This window comes from Cyprinus carpio, chromosome A18, assembly GCF_018340385.1.
Source record: "Cyprinus carpio isolate SPL01 chromosome A18, ASM1834038v1, whole genome shotgun sequence".
NCBI classification, from domain to species: domain Eukaryota; kingdom Metazoa; phylum Chordata; class Actinopteri; order Cypriniformes; family Cyprinidae; genus Cyprinus; species Cyprinus carpio.
In genome coordinates, this window is record NC_056589.1 from 27,727,637 (window position 1) to 27,748,335 (window position 20,699).

Genomic DNA, 20,699 nt, shown 5'->3' on the forward strand with positions numbered 1-20,699 from the left:
GGGCTAAAATGAAATATATGAAGTATATATAATAAATGTACTGTATAAAGTATTTATTGGCCTTCTCAAAAATAAATGCAATATTTATATTTTATCATAAAATATAAGTAGCATTTCTTGGGCTTTTTTTTGCCATTAATAAAATCTGTATTTATTGGATTTTACATAAATATAGGCAAATTTCTTTGGCTATTCATAAATATCTATTATATTTTTCCATGAAAAGCCCAATAAATACTATACAAATTCACGAAAACACATCAAAAAATTATTGCATATAGGAGGTCCAACAAATACTGTATTTATAATTGAATATGTAGTATATCTTAAACTTCTTATGAAAATATGAGGTACTTTCCGTGCTTTCAACACACACACACACACACACACACACACACACACACACACACACACACACACACACACACACACATATATATATTCATTAATATATTAAGTACTTTTGTGCCATTTGTAAATTTATATAATTACTTTGATTAATTATATAAGTTTGATTTATGCCAATAAATATTAGATGAAAAACTTAAATTTTTAACAAAACAAAAATCAGACATGTTGGCAGCTTAAACAGGTTAATTGTAAGTAATTTTAGCATTTCAACATTTATTTCAGTTAGTAAAGCTAAAATAAAGCAAATTAAATAAAATTAGTAAATTACAATAAAAAAAAGAAAACTGAAAATATATATTAAGCTAAGTTAATAAGCTAATGAAAAACATTAATAAATACTATAACACCATACACACACACACACACACACACACACACACACACACACACACACACATATGCTATTTTGTAGGAAAATAATCATTTGATGTGAACTGCTCTCAGATCACTGTACATTATACAAAACAGAAACAGAGGGTCAGCTCTGATTTACCGAGCTTCTTCTTGGCCTCCTCAAAGGCCTGCTCAAAGTTACTGCGGGTATCAGGGCTGCTGAACTCAAAGATGAAGGTGGTCTCGGCTGAAGTGCTGGTCAGCTCTAGTTTAGTGGGCAGTAACGTCATGCTGAAGGCCAGAGACTGTTTATCTGCCAGCTCACGGTGCACTGAGGCCATCAGATCCTTTATCACATCGTCCAAACTCTGACACAGACACAGAAACTCACTTCAGAATATTTCATTCATTCAACAGTCTGATTGGCACAAGCAAAAAAAATGTTATCCTTTCTTCTAAATGTTTCTAAGTCTATTTCTCTTTTTTATCCTAAATATGCACAAATATAGTTAAGTTGCATCTTCTTTATTTGCATGCACCATTACACCCCCCCCCCAGTTTCAAGTGAAACTGAAATAAGTATTTCATGCTAAATCATAAAGACACAGATAGACAGACCTGATGGGGGAAACTGAGTGTTTCTGACAGCTTGCTTATTTGGCCCAGTGTGCTGAGATCTTCATCCAGACGGCTGATGGTTTTCTGGATGTTTTCTCTGTTCGTGGCTTGATTAGAACCTGTGATGAAGAAATGACAATGGGTCAGTACAAGAGCATCAAAGTTCAACAAAGTGTAATAGCAAAGAATATAAAAGGGGGAAATATATAAATAAATAAATAAAATAAAAAATAAATCATGCATAAAATTAATTAAATATATAAATAATACAAATAATACATAAAATTAAATAAATACCAGAAAAGAACATGAAAAGGGCAAAAATAAATAAATAATTAAATAAATAAAAAATATAAAAATTAACACATTTACAATTAAATAATTACAGTATAATTAAAATTAATAATTCATCAATTTAAATAAATAAATAAATAAATAAATAAATAAATAAATAAGCATGCAAGCATGCAAGCAAGCAGGAAAAGCTAAAGATAACTCTAGGACATTTTGTCTCCCTAAAGGAATTCAGGAAAGGGCTCTTAATTCTAAAGAAGAACTCATGTTTCTGCTTAAATGTGAATTTGAACTTTTAAGAGCACGTTAAATGAAAATCATGTCATGCTGATTGTGTGAGTTGATAACACTACCTTTAACCACTTCAATGTCTTCTAAGGGCAGTTTCCACAAGAACTTGTATTTACTCGAGGTGTCAATGAAACTAGCAGTGGAGTATCTGAAAGAGAAGCAGAGAGACCAAATAATCATCAGTCAAGGATATTTCCAACATTGGTTAGCGTGGACGTGACGTTCTAGTCTGGTGTCTGATTCTGAAAGGTTGCTGGTTCAAATGTAGTGCAGGGTTCATCATGAAAAGTCACTGGTGAACTCTTAAACAAGTCACAAAAGAGTGTTTACAGAGCTGTAATGTGATGGATTTCCATATTTTGACTGTTGTCCCAGAAATAAGCGTCCTGCAATCAAATGACATATGAAAGAGACTATATATGTGCTGTTTCCATGACTGTCCACTAGAGCGCAGTGTTATTCAGAAATAAACCGCATTTATTTTGGCCATCAGAACAGAAGATCTCAAGGGACTCTGGGGTTTCTAAACCAAACATCAGTTTTCCCAGGCCCTTCTCACATCCCTGGACTATTAAAAGAAAACTGCAAATGCACAGCCGCACTCACAGACTCATGGAGGTCCGGCGCAGAGATCCAGACTTTCTCTTCAGCGTGGTGCAGATGAGCAGATCGCTGAACAGAAACAGAGAGCGGTCCTTCTTACCACCCACCGTTTTCTACAGCACAGAGAAGAACAGAGGTTTAGGAAGCTCATCCTTTTGCTTAAACTGATTTGATTTCTTGTGCTTATTAGTGCTCACCGTTTCCACCACCATCTCTTGTCTTAGAAACTTCCTCTGCGGATTCAGGATCTGACAGGAAAATACATTATTAGGTATTGCTGAGGGCAAACTAGTCTTCATACTACTCTAACACGTTTGTGTGGTAGCAATTGAACATATTTTCAACCAAAACTGTAAATACACACACAAAAAAAGTTATTGCTCGGTAATTGTCTTTTTCACCAGTACATATCTAAACATATTCAACCTTGTTATTTTGAAAAACAAAAAAAATATCTGACAATGGGGTCAGAAAAATAAACTTCCACTGACAGATATTTTTCCTTTTTTTGTGCAAAAATGTACTTATTTTCATGCATTTTTCACAAAACAAGACTTAATATCGTACAGTAAGGCAAGGTATATTTATGTGGAAATTTAAGGTGCTTTACATAAAGGGATTTAAAAAAAAATCATTAAAGATTTTTTTAATCAATTTAGTTTTTGTTTGTACATATTTAGTCAATGTGAAACATATTCTTACTCACTATTTTTGTCTTTTTTCAGCAGTACAAATATCTAAACATAAGATGACATAAAATATTAAGTCCTGTCTTCTGAAAAACGTATCGAAATTAAGTGAGTTTACGCTTAAAAAAAAATCTGCAAATGAGGTCATAAAAATTAACAATTCAAAGAGAAAACAAGATTATTTTTCTTACCTCACTGACAAATATTTTTCTTGATTTTATGTCAAAAATTACTTAATATTGATGCTTTTTTCATAAAACAAGACTTAATGTCATCTTGCTTCTCAAATAAATATATCTGCATTAAAGAATGTTTAGATTTTGTACTGGAAAACAAGAAGAATCCTAAAAAAAGCATTTTTACAGTGTATAAGTAATTGTAATGGTTGACTAGTCATCCAACAATCAACTGCTAGTGGATTAAACAAGGTAACTGAAGTTTATTTATATGGCAAATTTCATATACAATGCTAATTTTAAGTGCTTTACATAAAAGTGATTAAAAAAAAACATAAAAATGAATAAGAAAAAAAAATGGATTTAAAATCATTGTTTAATCAAAGTAGTTCATTAATTGCATGAGTGAGTCTTAGTCTCACATGCTCCACGCCCTCGATGTGCGCTTCGATCTCCTGCATGACACGGGTCTCTCTCTCCAGCTCCTCCGCGGTGCGCCGGCCCTTGTTGATCCTCTCAGCCAACCGCTTGATGTTCTTCTGGGCATCCTGCAGGAACAGGTAGTCGGGGTGATCCTCAGGAGTGTGTTTCAGAAGATCCTGAAGCACAGAAACAGAACAGTTCATTCAAAAAATAAACTACAGACAGCACCTAACAAAGACACTTATAAAATGCATAGTTTCAGTCCTAGATATTCAAGGACAGCAGCTTATAGCAGAACGACAATGAATTTAAGCATTTTGTCCTTAACATTAAGAGACAAGATAACCCCATACAAAACATGCCTGAAGTCAGGGCTGATCGATTTGTGAAAAATCTAATAGCATTTTTTTTCCTGATAAAAATTGCAATTGTAATTTAAAATGTAATTTTTTTTTTTCAAAGAGCTCCAGATTTTCTGTAGTTGTTTGTAATTTGGCCATAAAAACAATTAATTTTATGGTTATTTATCAATATGACTATTAAAATTATTATTATCATTATTTAAAACAAAACATTACAATTATTTAAATAAAACATTATTATAATTATTATTTTTTAATTTTATAGAAATTATTACATACATTTTAGTACTGTAATTTTACAGTTAGACTGTAAAATAAAACTATTGTTTTTTTATTGAGTAACTCTAACAATAGTCTATTATTATTATTACTACTACTATTAAATAAAAAGAGTATTTAAATATTTTACAGCACAACAGTAACATTACAATATTAAAATGTATGTCCTAATTTCCTAATTTCAAACATTAAAACTTTGAGCTTTCATTTAGGGGAAAATCTGCCAAATTTAGGTTTATAAATGTTTCTCATTACAAATTTGCTCAAATGGATGGCACATGTTTTATCCTCAAATGAACATTATAAGTGACACAATGATACAGAGATTGAAATGATGCAGAGATGCATTTACAGTGAACCGAGCCACTGAAAACCACCGTTTTGTGCATAAGTTTAAATAAAATGCAGTTTTTTGCTAACTGCAAGTTATATTGCAATTTTGACTTTATTTCAATTAATCATTCAGCTCTGCCTGATATGTTCCAAATGAACTAGACATGCTATCAATAAAAAAACAAACAGACACAAAAAGATAAAAAGAAAAAAAAAAAAAAAAAAAATGGGGGAAGGTTAGTGTCACCTTAACTAGCAGTTCGTATCGTGGGATCCGCTGCACCGGCTTTATCATCAGATCACCCAGAGCTTGTTTCTCTTTATTCTCACGCATACTTTGCTGAAGAGGAAAGAGAGAGACAAACAAAACAAAACAAAGTTAAGAAGAACAACTATACTTTATCTTGATTTTAACTACATGTGTACAGTTTACCCAACCACGCTTTACTAGAAAACTTGGTTTTGGGTTAATTTAAGGAGGCACCACTAGAGGGCAGTAACCCTCGAACTGCCAAAACAAACATTTTATGATTCAGCTGAGAACCTGTGAAAGCTTAAATATGCATATGAAAGGAGGAGGGAATTTTTGTATGTATATATATATTTATTAGAAATGTTGCTTTGGAAACTAACTAAAACAGGTTCAAAGTTACTAAAAGTAAAACCGAGAAAAAAATAAATAAAATGAAACAACATCAAAATAAAAGCTATTTCAAACCATTAATAAATACTAGTATGAATAAATCTATAATAACACTGGTTTAACCTCATGTGTGTCACCACCTCTGGCTAAAGACATTAATAGTCCAGCTTAAACACAGAAAATGAGCCCAGTGTAGCTGTTTGAACAGTTTCTTTGCACAATGACAAAATCTATATCTTTAAAGCTTAACTTTGCCAAATGGCCAAGAGCTGCCAAACAGCCTCTCAAGAGGATCACTGCAGTGCAAACGTATTTCTACCTCCACACACGCACAGAAACAAAGAGGTAATGTACCTCTAGAAACTTCAGGAAAGCAGGCTTGGCTTCCTTGGCGATTCTCACTGCGTCTTTGGCATTCATGAAGTTGTCGATGTACGCTGAATAAATATTGGCGAGGATCTCTTTGGAAAACTGTGAGGAGAAAGCCAAGACATTAGCAGCACTAAACAGAACAGCTGTGCACCTTTACAAACTCAAATCATTGAGAGAAACCTATCTTTCGGCCTTAGAGAATTTTGAAATGTTACTATGTTCCAAAAAACAACACCAAGGTGCTTTTTGTAACTGAAATGGCTTCCTATGTGATAGTAGGACAACACTGAGTATTATCTTTGTCAATGGATGGTGTGTGTGTCCTCAAATAAATCTCTGGCGGGTCGTGAGGAGAGCCAGCGCTATGAGCGTGTGACTCAGTCTGTTTCATTGTAAAGCACGCAGGGGAACAATTTACACCCACAAGAAACAGAGGCCCTGTTTTACGAGCCTTGAAGAACAGGCTGACACATCTGTGCAATGTCCATTTCATGGATGCTTTTCATTCTGACACTTAAAATAAAAACTATTTTTACATTTTATGTACCACCACCTGATGCTCAGGTTTCCCTTTGTGCAGTTCACAGCTATACTGAATATTAAAGTGCACATGAATGTAAAAAAATAAAAAAAGAGAAAAAAGTAAATTAAATTAAATTAAAATAAAATAAATAAATAATAATCAAAATAAAATATTTTATGCTTTACAGTATGTACAGCTGCCAAAGGTTTCATTGTGTCTAGTTTGCAGTTGTACTGAAACATTAAAGTGTACATGAATGTAAAATAAAATATAAAATAAAAACTATTTTAAACTTTATGCACACCCCCAATGCTCAGGTTTCCTTGCGTCTAGTTTGCATTTGAACATTAAAAGTACACATGAAAATAAAATCAAATACAATAAACTGTTTCATAGTTTATGTACTGCCACCCGATGCTCAGGTTTCCTCATGTCTAGTTTGTAGTTTTACATTAAAGTGCACATGAATGTAATATAACAAACGTAATATAAATAATTTGATATTTTAGATTATCGAATATAAGGTGAATGACCCTTGGTTTTTATGTTTTGTTTGTGGTCATCCTGACTTCAGCATGTGACTTGGGTTATACAGTATGTTATTTTATAAAACTAATAAAACAAGATAATGCCCCTTTCTTCCAGTACAAAAAGTTACAAAACTTTACTGCCCCTATGCTAGGTGTGTGTGTGTGTGTGTGTGTGTGTGTGTGGCAGAATCAAATCAAAGTCTGTAATGTTAAGATGAGTCTAAGTGCTTTTAAAAGTCCCTATGGAAAAAGCGAATGAGAAAAACGTCTTTCAGAACCATAAAAAACAAAACAACAATGAAAACACTAAATTAGACTCAAATTACAACATGAGCATGAGCGTAGGCATGGGCATGGGCATAAGAGACACATTTAATGTCACAGGGTTCAGTGCAGCCCTAAAGCGACGCAGATCCTTATAGAAACTCATAAAACTGAGCAGCGGATCTCACTGCTAACTACCTGAGTCTGTCGACTTGTGTAGTCAGAGTCCATAAAAATCCTGCATTTGATGTGAGAACGTGAATCTGATACTAACGTCTAAACAACACTGAACAAGCAGTGGTGAGGCGCTTTTACTCCTTCCCGGGGCAGAGGGTCAGACAGATTAAAACCCCACCCCAGACATGCAGCGTTCTTTCAGTTTATACTCAACAAACTGATAGACTGCATCACAATCAGCATACTTACACAACACACTAAAAGCAATGGTATAAAGTATAGACTAGAGTTCCAAAGTCTGGGCTTGTTAAGAATATTTGAAAGAAGTTTTTTATGCTCACCAATGCATTTATTTATTAAAAATACAGTAAAAACTGTAAAAATGTGAAATATTATTACAATTTGATTTTTTTTCTATTTTAATATATTTTAAAATGTAATTTATTAATCTGATCAAAGCTGAATTTTCAGCATCATTACTCCAGTCTTCAGTGTCACATGATCCTTAAGAAATCATTCTAATATGCTGATGTGCAGCTCAAGAAACATTTCTGATTATTATCAATTTTTAAAATAGTTTTTTCAGCATCACGACAGCACAGACCCCAACAATGTAAGTCCGGTGAGGTGAGAAAATGTGGCGTCTCTGTTGGCTAATAAGCTGACATCTCTCTAGGACGGAAAACAAACACCTGCTACACATCTGTCAGTACCTTCTGTTGAGCAGCTCCAGCCTAGCATTCTCATGCACTATCGGAGCGCATCTCTGGCTAAATGTACCACCAATTACAGAGGATGAATGACATAACCATTATGAAACATGGCGGTAATATGACAATAGCAGGAAGTGAAGAGTATTTAAATATCTCTTGCTTACAGCAAAACTGGACAAATTGTTCATGTGCTATTTCTGATCCAGGTCTTAAATTACTTGGGAATCAGGACATTTAAGTAAGGAATGTTAGAAACACACACACACACACAAATCCACAGCTGCACACGTCTACTATGCAATTCACTAGTTATAGGAGAGTACACACTTCTGAGTGTTGTAGTCAGTATTGGGACATGCTATGATGTAAAAAAATAATGTTTTGATTCAGACCACTGTGTTTACATACAGTATACTTTTTTATTATCTTAAATGAATTACCTTAAAATTTACCATTTTCTTTATTATTCACTATATTCAGTATACTAATATTGAATACTACTAAGGACACAATCGGGACACAATATTACCCTAAAAACATGCACAGATCCATAAAACCAAAAACCACCTGAAAATGTTCACCATCCGAGATTGTCGGGTACTCTACAGTATTTTCAACATAGCCTACTATGATTTGGGATGTTATTCTCGCATATAATATGGTGCAAATAGTATTGAAATAGTGGTTAGGATCTCACCGACTGGATGAGCACATGGCCGATCGTCTGTTTGTCGTGCCACTGGTTGACACAGTCCTGCACCTGCTCCAGGAACTGCTCGTGATGTTCGAAAATCTCAGGGATCTGGTAGAACATCTCGTCTACCAGAGACGGGTCACAGAGAGGCGAGGTTTCCGGGTGCTTGAGGGGCTTCATGTAGCCCTGAAACCAGAACAACAACAACACAGAGAGACAGAGGTAATGTGAGAAGAGCTGAAACTGGAACAATTGTTACTTTTTAGTACTGAATGAATTATTATTGAACATTTTCATTGCAATGCATTATGACCAGCTCAAAAATAAATCTAAATGAGTATGCATGCAAATAGTAAGGAATATGCATTAGTAAATGACAGAATGTATGTGTGTTCCTGTGTTAGCATGTGGTGGTCTGGGACAGACTTTGATTAAAGGAAATGCCTGCCTCTCCTCTTGGGACGTAAACTGTGTCACATCAAATGCAGATAAACATTCTGCTCGTCTGTCTTTACTGTTACAAACAAGGCCTTTATAAAACCAAAGATGTTTCTCAATGACTTAAGCTCATTCAAAATCAAAGTCAACGTTAAATGTCATGTGCAACCCATTTTACTTCCATAAAATAACATATTAATGGCTAATAGGACGTTAAACGAGACAAAAAAAAAAAAAATGTTGTTTGACCTTAGTACACGTAATATTTTTTTTTATCTATGTTTGTAAAAAATTTTTTAGGGGGAAAATTTTTATTTTGTACAACATTTTTAGGGGGAGTTTTCTGAGTACTTAAGGGGTTTTATTTACAAATGTCCTTTCCAAACCATTTTACTTAAATAAAATGACATGTTAACAAGCAACAGGATACTAAACAGGAAAAAAACAAACAACAAACAAAAAACATACAGAATGTTTGCACTTACTGATTCTAATATTCTGTTTATCTATGTTTGTATATTTCAATTTATTTAATCATTACCTTTAAACACAAATTTTTGTCATTTTTATTTTTTCCCCACCCTGTATATATCAGAATAAAAAGAAATAATAAAACACACACACACACACACACACACACACACACTAGAAAGGCTGCATTACATTACTATTACCTTAAATAATTATTACCTAAAAGGAATTAAAAGAGATAGAAAGTAGAATAAAAGGACTGATTTTGATCTCATGTTACTTTCATGTATTTTATGGTACTGAATGATAATCATATTCATACATTATACTATGGTCATAAACATGATACATCAAAAAATATATATATATATTACTATAATACAAGTCCAAAAAACACACCAATATCACGCAAGCACACACACGCACACACTGCACCAAGAAGTGCGTCTGGTTCAGTTTCTGTGTTTTGACAAGCAAACGTCTGTCCAACATTCTTCTAGCACTTCAAACGCCCTAAAACGTGCCCAGAGACACGCCAGTGCCATGATCAAGCGCTCTCGACTGTCATCTGTCGGTCCACACTCACACCTTGAAGCTGATTAACCTGCGTTTGTGCTTCTCTCTCATTGTTGGCTCAGGTTCGCCCGCTGCATGCCATTTACAAGTAATGATGTTGACTGGAACACAATCATTTACCCCAACGCTAACCACTTCCTTTAACACAGAACGAGAGCACTAATGCTGGTGAGAATTGCTCAGTAATGGGGCATTTTGGAGGTGCGCTTTGTGATCGAGCTCAAACACTGCTGCACTCCAGGACTCTCTCACCTTGTTGCCATGGCAACCGCTGCACCAGCTAGAATAGGCTGTTATGAGTCAGGAGAGATTGGAAAAGATGATGATTTGTTACTCTCTTTTGCTTATTAAACTCAGTATGTAGTTTCCGCTCTCGCTCTTACAGTAAAATCCTGTTTCTGTTCTTCTGTTCTGTTCACAAACGACATATTCTTAATGATTTTTTTTTAAAATCACTTTTTTTTTTTTTTATTAAAAATGTTCTGCAACATACTTGGTTTGGTCATTATGTTTAATGTGATGACTGTTATTTACTGCGCCAAGAAGTGAATCAAAATGATAAAAACTTCTTTTGGAGATGTCCTCAGAGTTAAAATCAGTAGTCAAAATTATCAGATTAATATAAGCTCAAAGGCAGCCTACAGTATTAATTTAGACAGCTACATAAATCTATTTATGTGTTTCATACCTGAATGAGTGTGCGCAGAGACTCAACGTAAGATTGTTCAGTGTCCAGCAGAGTCATGATCACATGTCTTCTCATATCCTGTAGAGAGAAATATAGCAATAAATCTTATAGCAAGTCACATAAAACATACACATACACACACACACATACATATATATATAATTAAAATAAATACATTTAAAGAAAAAAAATAAACATTAAGATAAAGGCACATTAAAGGAGACATATCTAAGATCACAGAGACTCTTCACTTGGCGCAGAGAGAAACCACCTAGCAACCACCCAGAATGCCCTAGCAACTACATAGAAATGTGGTAAAAAACAGTCAGAACACTTTAGTAACCTCATAAAATCACTGTGGCGTAATATCATAGTGAGTTTTACTGTTTTTACCTAAAGGAAAAAATCTGTAATAAATAAATAATAAAAAAATCTACAACTTATTATGATTTCAAAGCAGTCAAGAATGGTATTATGGTATTTTGGTTGCTTTAGTAATTTTTTGTAATGGAAACACACACAAACACACACTTTATAATGAAGCTCTAATCAAAATAAGAGTTTCCTGTTTACTGGTTTGTTTCAGAGACTGAGCCAAATATGTGTATGTTTTCATCTAAGAGCAGATAACCTTCACTAACCACTGTGATTCAGTCCTAAGCGACACCACACAACAAACACAACTGACTGAGACAGACAGAGAGACATTTAAGAGAAGAGATGATAATGGGCAGGATGTGTGCTGCTCTTTCATGGTGGAGTATGTGAAGCAGCATCTTCTCTGAAATGCCCTGCTCAAACACGCAGTGTGAGATGGATGTAATCTTAACAGGAAGTCATGTCCAGCGTATGCCACCCAAAGTCACGTATACCATGAAACAGGCTGCAGGAAAAAGAATTTACTAGGGTTGCTTCAAAATTGCTTAACTTAACTTTTTAAACTGGTTCCTGGGAGCCGAAGCTCCATATGTTTATAGAAACACTTGTATGGCTTCAGAAGAGTTTATTCTGAAAGAATGTCAGTAGGATCCCACATAAAAATCACCAAACAAAATTAGTCCCAAATATGGTTTAAAATCCACTCACAGAGGCTAAATTTGGGGTTAGTATGATTTTTTTTCTATTGTTTTCTATTTTGAACAAATGCTGCTCTTTTTAACAATATGTATGACAGTTTCTACAAAAATATGATGCAGCACAAATCATTGATAATAATTAGAAATGATTCTTGAGTGTAACAGGGACTCTTGGATGGATCCAAGTGCAAGCTTTATTAACACAAAAGGCGTGGTCAAAACAGGCAAGGTCAAGATCCAACAAACAATGTAATCCAAGGCAGAGACAAAAGAGTAATCCAAGGCAACAGGCAATGGTCAAAATCCAAGTGAGCAGTCCAAAGTAACAAATAAATCAAGCAATGAAACAAGGCTATGGCAATTGAAAAATGCTTGGTAGAGTCCGCAACAGCAAAACAATACTTCGCAATGTGAGAGTAATTGTGTGTTACTTAAATAGTCCTCCTAAATAGAAACAGCTGTACATGTAATTAGCGGAGGAAGAACAGGGGGAGGGATGGAGGGCCAGGTCCATGTGGCAGACCGTAGAACAGTGGAGGACCTGGACCATGGAGCAATAGCAGACCGTGGAGCAATGGAGGACCTGGGCCATGGAGCAAAGGAAGACGGTGGAGCAGTGGAGGATCTGGGCCATGGAGCAGTGGCAGACTGTGGAGCAGTAGAGGATCTGGGCCATGATGCAGAGCAGGAAGCCAAGGCAGAGCAGAAGATCACCACGGCGGAGCAAATGGGACTGAGGACCACTTCAGTGGTGCTGATGGTGCAGGGAACTACCACGGCGAATCAGGCTGCACTGGAAATAAGAGCACAAAGAGGTTAACAGCAACCTCAACGGCTTTCACAGGACATTCACAGTCGATCTCCATGGTTGTGACAGGACAGGTAGAGAGTTCGTAAACGGCCTCCTTGGCCATAACGGGGCATACAGTGAGTTTGTGAACGGCCTCCTTGGCCGTAATAGGGCAGACAGTAAGTTCAATGGGTTCCGCCACCTTTGGAGGTTCTGCAGCAGATGCCTCTGGGGCCTGAGAGCAGTGTGTTGCCCACACACACAAAAAGGTGACTGCCATCACAGGCAACGCAATAGATAGAGGGAGGTTAGCTGGGCTTGAGAGTGATGAGGCTGTGAGGTTTGAGAGCGTAGAGACCCCTGGTATGCCAGTTGCTCACATTGGCAATCGTTCTTGTCAGTCCTGGACCAAGCTCCGCATCCGAAAAAAAAATAAAAATAAAAAAATTCCCAGGGGAAACTTGCATGGCTGCCGTAGCATGACGATGCTACGGTGCAGCCATTTTGTGAAATGTGGTTTTGGTATAGTGGCTACTGAAAGAGCGCAGGGTTCCTCATCCGTGATCCCCACCGTTAAATCAGATCCACTCAAACGTAAGGCAAAGTCAATATTTGTTTGAGTGACCAGTGTGGAATCATAGTGGTATTAAAAATGAAATGTCCTTATTTAAACCAAAACTAAAAAATTATTTCAAAAAATTGTCATTGAAGTCTACCTGATAACAAAGTTCGCAAAACTCAGCCATGTAATCCTATATAGGGAGGTCTCTCTGTTGGAGATGAATGAGACGATCGCCTGGATCCATTGTTGAGCTGTGTTAAAAAGCTGCTGGTTCTGTGGAGGGCAAAGTATTTATTGTTGTATTATTCTTGGAGGTATCTTTGTTGGAGATAAAGGTGTGGTCAAAACAGGCAGGGTCAAGATCCAACAAACAATGTAATTCAAGGTAGAGACAAAAGAGTAATCCAAGGGAACAGGCAATGGTCAAAATCCAAGTGAGCAGTCCAAAGTAACAAATAAACAAAACAATGAAACAAGGCAAGCAATGGCAATGGAAAAATGCTTGGTAGAGTCTGCAACAGCAAAACAATACTTTGCAATGTGAGAGTGATTGTGTGTAACTAAAATAGTCCTCCTAAATGGAAACAGCTGTGCATGTAATTAGCTCCTGGCATGGGGTCTTATGGGAGATGTAGTCTGTGAAACAATGGTACAGGTAATGGAAGTGCCCTCTAGAGGATCTCTTGGGCACTCCAGCTGGAGATCCTGACATTGAGTAGCAAATCAGTATATTAGAATGATTTTTGAAGAATCATGTGACACCGAAGACTGGAGTAATGACGCTGAAAATTCAGCTTTGATCACAGCAATAGATTAGATTTTACAATATTTTCAAATAGAAAATAGCTATTTTAAATCATATTTCATTTTTTTGCTTTTTATCTATGTTTTGATCAAACTTATACAGTATTTATATATGTTTTACTATAGTAATACACTGATACTTACAAAAAAGGATCAAAAACTACAATGTTATCTTTAATTGTGTACAACATTACTCCTAAAAAATCAGATATGCAATTAGATAATGCCATCTATCTATCTATCTATCTATCTATCTATCTATCTATCTATCTATCTATCTATCTATCTATCTATCTATCTTATATAGACTTATTGATTATATAATTTTTGCAGTGTACTATCATGGCAGTATAGAATTAGGAAAAAGGTAAAGTCCAAAAAAAGCGAAAGAAAGCAAGAAATAAAGTGGCTGATATGTGTCAAGTGTGCTTGTATCTCTCAGACTAATGCTCATGTCATCCAGTCCATTTCCTCCCATAAAAAGCAAACGATTTGACAGACTGTACTAACCAGCATGCTGTCTTGGCTGACACGTCCGGATTTTAACTGCACTGAATAAACCTGAAACAAACCTGCTGACCTGCTGTGAGTCGATCTAAACGGACTCACTCTGGACCAGTTTAAAGTGGTTTCCCAAGAATCTTGTTACTTTTCACACGGGACAAATCAAACCGGCACACGCAGGAGAAGCAGATCTGTATATGCTACGAGGAATTTAAAGAGATCACTGAGCCTTTGCTTGAACTTGGTCCTAAATATAAACTGGTCATAAAAACACATTTAAACTGCATTTAGAGTGAAACGCCCTCTGGAGTCTCATCAGGGGGCCAGAAATGTGCCCAGTAGCTCCAACAGCATGTGTGGCAGCTGCAAAACACGTCCCAAAAGAGCTGTGGGTATTTCTGAAATGCCCTGATGACAAAGACACGGCCTGACATTCAGTCACAGGTACACTCAGTGGATTTGGAAAGGTTTGCCTACTAAAACTATTATGGAGACAAGAAAACAAAACAAAACAAACAAACAAACAAACAAAAAAAGTAAAAAAAAAACAAAACTCTTAACTCTTAGCAAACAAACAAACCAAGTAGTTAAACAGAAAATATAAATGTACACTGAAATATGAATGAAAACCTAAACTTTAAACTGCTTTTTGTTGATGCTTTTATCCAAAATCACTTACACTGCATTCACAGTATTCATTATCAGTTCATGCATTCCCTGGCACTTGAACCCATGACCTTGGTGTGGCAAACACAATGTTTTACCGTTTACAAACTATACAAACTAAACTTAAAATGTTATGGAAATGACAGTGTAAAACAGAAATAAATAAAATAAACATGGAATAAAATAAAATAATAAAATATAAATAAACATGAATTTGTGATTGTAAAATTAATTTAGTGTAAATAAACATGAATTTGTGATTGAATAAAAATTTGGTGTGTAATTTATTCTTAACAAAGAATTTAAAAAAAAAAAAAAAAATAAAAAAATAAACTGAAAAACAAAATACAAATCAAGATCAAAAAGCAGTAAAGTTTTAGTGGAAACTATAATATATATATATATATATATATATATAGTATATATATATATATATATATATATATATATATATATATATATATTTTTATAATACTTCTACACTGACAAAACTGAAAATCATAAAAAAAATCTTCTCTCAGTACTACTGCTTGCATTCAATAGTAGCCTGATCTCATAAACACACATACTGAGTAGTATGTGTGGTTTAAACCTTTTAATGCCTCTAATAATCATAATGTGATTAGATTGGTAACAGCTAGCAGCTAGACACACACACGGTTCAGGTCTCAAAATCAAAGCACAGCTTCATAACTTCATGAATATAATTCATTTAAACATCAACGAAAGCCATGGACATTCCTGCTGTTTGGCTTACATAACGTCAAAAGGTGCCTTGTGCACTGTCCCATAGCTGTTCCCCATTATGGGGCAATATCATTATAATGAAATCATATTATGAATGCAGGAACCTCCAAATGCATTTCTTGGAATTTAATAAAAAACAAATAAAATTAATACAAATAATTTAAAACTACTGATTGTCATATATATATATATATATATATATATAAATAAATGTTAATTCTCACATTAACACTCACATCAACAAACAGATACACACACAAAATAAGAATTTCCTGTTTACTAGCGTGTGACTGCTCACTACACATTATGTCAATGGTAGTAACATAAACAATTAAAAATATGGAAGCTTAAACTTGAGTCTCAAGTAGAATGGTGACTAATCTACTACACCAGAATTTACTTGAAGCATTTTGTCATCATTTATTCACAGAAAACAGTGTGATTACACATTTAATTTGACATCAATGAAAAAGCGGCAAAAAAAAAAAAAAAAGCTGGCTGTACTGTTTGATTGTTTTTTTATTAGCAGAGTGAAGCAAGAGTGTGTTTAAGTTATAGGAAGATCTCATTTCCTTCTAAAGCCTAAGGGACACCATGCATTTCAGCCAAACGCAGTATCTGTGCCAACCACTATGGCTTGAATAAAACACACATACACAAGCTAGAGCGTGTTTACCGCACTCTGAATCAAGCAGGTGGAATCTGCAATTTGATCCTTCATCACCAATCTAATCAACCTCCCTTTGATCTGATCAGAAACGGTCACCGGTCGCTAATCACAAACAAGAAAATTCTGCACGGTCAATCACGAAATAGGGGCGCAGAACGTTCAAGCGTTACATGGCAATTTGTCTTCTGGATGTGGTTCAAACAGGTGCTGTAGGTGTTCGGCACGCTACAGATACAGGTGGTGTGGTGAACTGGTTAAAGCATATGGCTAGTAATCAAAAGTTGCTGGCTGAAATGGTGCACGAGCTATAATCGTGTCATGCACCTGGGTAAAGCACCTGCTTAATGACTACTTATTTGCATGATATATTACAATCAAAGCAAAAATCTGGTCATATAGTTTTTCTTCCAACTATCACAGAGATAAAAAAAAAATCACAAATTAAACTGAAATTAAATGAATGCAGGAGAGAGCAAACTGAGCGCTTTGAAAATGCAGACAGCTAGTTGCTTAGCACCAGAGTCTCCCTCCACACCACAGATGATCTCCACTGTCGTCATTCCCGGTGATGAGTGTCCTTACCTACATCACAAGAGCTGAAATCACACAGCCTTTTAACAGTTTCATAAAGCCAGCTTATTCCTACTGTCCTGCAGTGCTTCTTCAACAAGGTTATGCAACTATGACAATGACTCTGGCAAAAGCACATGGCGCCGTGCATGTGTCTGTCAGGCTGATGTGGCCTGATCACTTTCCATTTGCAATATTGATCAAAACACCACTGACCAGTTTGTCCAAATCAGCAGCTGACAAAAACAATGAGTTAACAAATAAACTAAGCAATGAAATAAGATAGATGAGATCCCAGTGAAAAAAAAGCTAATCTGGAAAAAAACTAAATGAATAGTTTAATAAATAAATAAAATTAATAATTTGATAAATAGATAAAAAAATTTAATAAATAAGTGCATGCATAAATGCATGAATGAATAAATAAGTCGAGACTACACTGTTCCTCATTTTAGATTGCTAGGCTTTGTCCTCATGCCATGGCTATTTTCAAGAGACCATAACAAAGAAAATCCCATGATATTGTAACTGTACTCATAAGACAGATATACTGGTTTCAATAACTGTCTTTGTTTATCTTAGCAAGTGGGGCAAATATCTAGCAATACAAGCAACACAGGCACCCAAAAATAAAACAAAAGACCACAATAATTCACACACCGTGACATGAATGATCCCTCGTATTGTGTGCCTTCTAAGAAATCAGACTTTTGTTATTTTTCATATAGCAAACAATAACTTGGTGAAAAATCCCCTAAACTAACATTTCAGTAAGGATTCAGAGACAAGAACAACAGAGATGAGAAATGACAACATACTAATAACCACATAGAACAATGTAGCAAGAAATGCTACTATAAAGAGATGTACACATGCAGAGATTTCTACTGCAGTCGGTACCATACACTCAATGCCAGCTCTGCCCAGCCTTTACAAAAACAGGTCATGGGATCACAGCCAGTCGGCTATTTCTGGCTGGAGTAGAACACTCATGAGCAATAAACACACTGAGAAAGAGCATCGCAGAGTAAAACAAAGCCAAAAATGAGCAAAAAGAAAAGAAGCACAGATGGAAAGTAAAAATAGCAGGAAAATATACAAGAACACGAGGTAGTTTGTAGATTGCAGAGTGCAACGAGCCTGGAGAAACACACACTACTGGCTGCAGTGGAATCCAACATGAGCCAATCATCTTGTAGATGCACGGCGGTCAGCGATGGACCTGATTACATGTGCCATATTGTGAGGTGTAAGACAGTCTTAAGATAGACGCCCACAGGGTCAGTGCAGACAGGTAAATCCCCTCAGTGTCTGGACATAATCCAAAGACGCTCCTCTCTGTGACTACTCATCTACCATCCTATCTACCTTCCTGTCTATCTACCAAACTATCTGTTTTTGAAATCTATCCTTCTTATCAATACACTGACCTATCGCCCGACATGTCTATCTGCCAACCTATCTATTCCTCTAACAGCTTATCTACTGTTCATATCTATCTATCTATCTATCTATCTATCTATCTATCTATCTATCTATCTATCTATCTATCTATCTATCTATCTATCTATCTATCTATCTATCTATCTATCTATCTATCTATCTATCTACTGACAGTCTTAAGACAAACACAAAAGACAAATAAAAGTGAAGAACAGATTAAACAAGTAACAGGTTAACTGTTATGTAAAGACCTTGACGATAAAGCCTCACAAACATAGATGCTCTCTTACAATGAAAACAACACAGAAAACAACCACGGCAACAGGTTCAGACTACAACAACCATCAGTGGTCTGTGCTGTAAGGCTCGTACCTCAGCACTGGTCTGAGGGGTGCTCATGCTTCCCCCAACCCCGCTTCCATTGGGCTCGACAGCAGCGCCCCTGTCCACCTCTCCACCCACCCCTGCTCCTCCTCCTCCACCTCCGTCATCACTGGTGCTCTCTCCGCTCTCCTGCATCTCCTCCAGGGCGATGGTGAACTGGGCGAGGGTCCGTACCATCTGCAGCATGCGACACGTGTCCCTCGCCCCCCTGGTGAGTGGAGGGTCGGTGGCATTTGGAGCATGCACCCCAAGCCCCCCCACCCCACAGCTCAATCACCTCCACCAGGAGATACGCAGCAACAGGCTGGAGAGAGTCAGACTCCTTCCATGAGGAATAACATAAAAAACATCTTGGGTTTAAATCCAAGAATGTAAAAATCCAAAGTTGGAGGGGGAATGTGTTTCACCCCTATTTTAAGCCTTGAGCAGTGTTGTTCGCTTCCCTTCTGAGGCAGGTAGAGCCAATGACAGAGAGAGAGACAGTAAACAGAGAGACGGCAGGGAGAGATCAGTGTGTAATGAGAGGCAGCAGTCGGGCACCAGCTGAACGCAGCTGAGCTCAGAGCAGCGCTCACAGACCTGACCAATCCATGACCGATCCTGCACTTGCTAATTAGATTGGCTCAGCCTGTTGGGGATGGAAACCCGGAGGTGTGGCTGTGTCTCCATGGCAACAAGGGGGCAGGGACTTGAATGACTGACAGATAGATTCTCCATACAGTTTACAGCAGTAAGATTACACTCATAGACTAGAGGATAGAAAGCATAAAGCTAATTATAATTTATATTGATATATATTTCAATGTTAATACCATGCAAGTCAATCATATTACCATGGTAAATGCCCCAAAAACATGGTATCACTAAGGTAAATTACTAGATAATGGTATTGCCATAGTAAATGTCCAAATAAATAGTATTATTAGGATAAATGTCCAATAAAACATTTATTACCATGGGAGATGTCCAATAAATATAGTACTGTTAAGGTAACAGTCCAAAAAAAAAACATGGTATTAAGATGGTAAATGTCTAAAAAACATGGTATTACTAGGGCAAATGTTCAAAATACAAGTCATTACCATGGTAAATTTAAAAAAAAAAATAAAATAAAATGATTACATGGTAAATAAAAAAAAAAAAAAACATAATATAACTAAGATAAATGACCAAGAAAGATATGATAACTATGGTAAATGTCTAAGAGAAAGCATGACCCTAGTAAATGTCCAAAAAAATGGTGTTATCATGGTTAATGTTAAAAAAAAAAACTAAAAGAAAAAACACGGTATTACTAAGATAAATGACCAAGAAAGATGGTATTACTATGGTAAATGTCCAAAACACATGGCATTACCCATGGTAAATGTAAAACAACAAAAAACAAACAAAACAATACTACTAATATAAATGACCAAGAAAGAGACTGTATTACTACGGTAAATGTTCAAAACACTAAATTATTAAGGTAAATGTCTAAACCTTCTTCTACCATAGCATTCTCAGTAAAACAATGAAGGAACAAATGAATTAATGAACAAATGAAGGAACAAACAACTCAACAAGCTCTATACTTCCTACA

The 20,699-nt window shown here is 35.9% G+C and overlaps 1 protein-coding gene across 1 annotated transcript in view; it reads right to left on the reverse strand.

Moving 5' to 3' along the window:
• Window positions 1-20,699, reverse strand: part of LOC122148644 (rho guanine nucleotide exchange factor 17-like) — a 70,683-nt gene that overhangs the window by 11,453 nt on the left and 38,531 nt on the right. The window contains exons 2-11 of the mRNA XM_042775840.1: window positions 10,902-10,979; window positions 8,732-8,914; window positions 5,810-5,926; window positions 5,060-5,152; window positions 3,838-4,014; window positions 2,748-2,798; window positions 2,554-2,663; window positions 2,010-2,095; window positions 1,363-1,481; window positions 905-1,112 (exon numbers count right to left, since the gene is read on the reverse strand). Coding sequence (XP_042631774.1) covers window positions 905-1,112; window positions 1,363-1,481; window positions 2,010-2,095; window positions 2,554-2,663; window positions 2,748-2,798; window positions 3,838-4,014; window positions 5,060-5,152; window positions 5,810-5,926; window positions 8,732-8,914; window positions 10,902-10,979 — 1,222 coding nt within the window. The remainder of the gene's footprint in view (window positions 1-904; window positions 1,113-1,362; window positions 1,482-2,009; window positions 2,096-2,553; window positions 2,664-2,747; window positions 2,799-3,837; window positions 4,015-5,059; window positions 5,153-5,809; window positions 5,927-8,731; window positions 8,915-10,901; window positions 10,980-20,699) is intronic.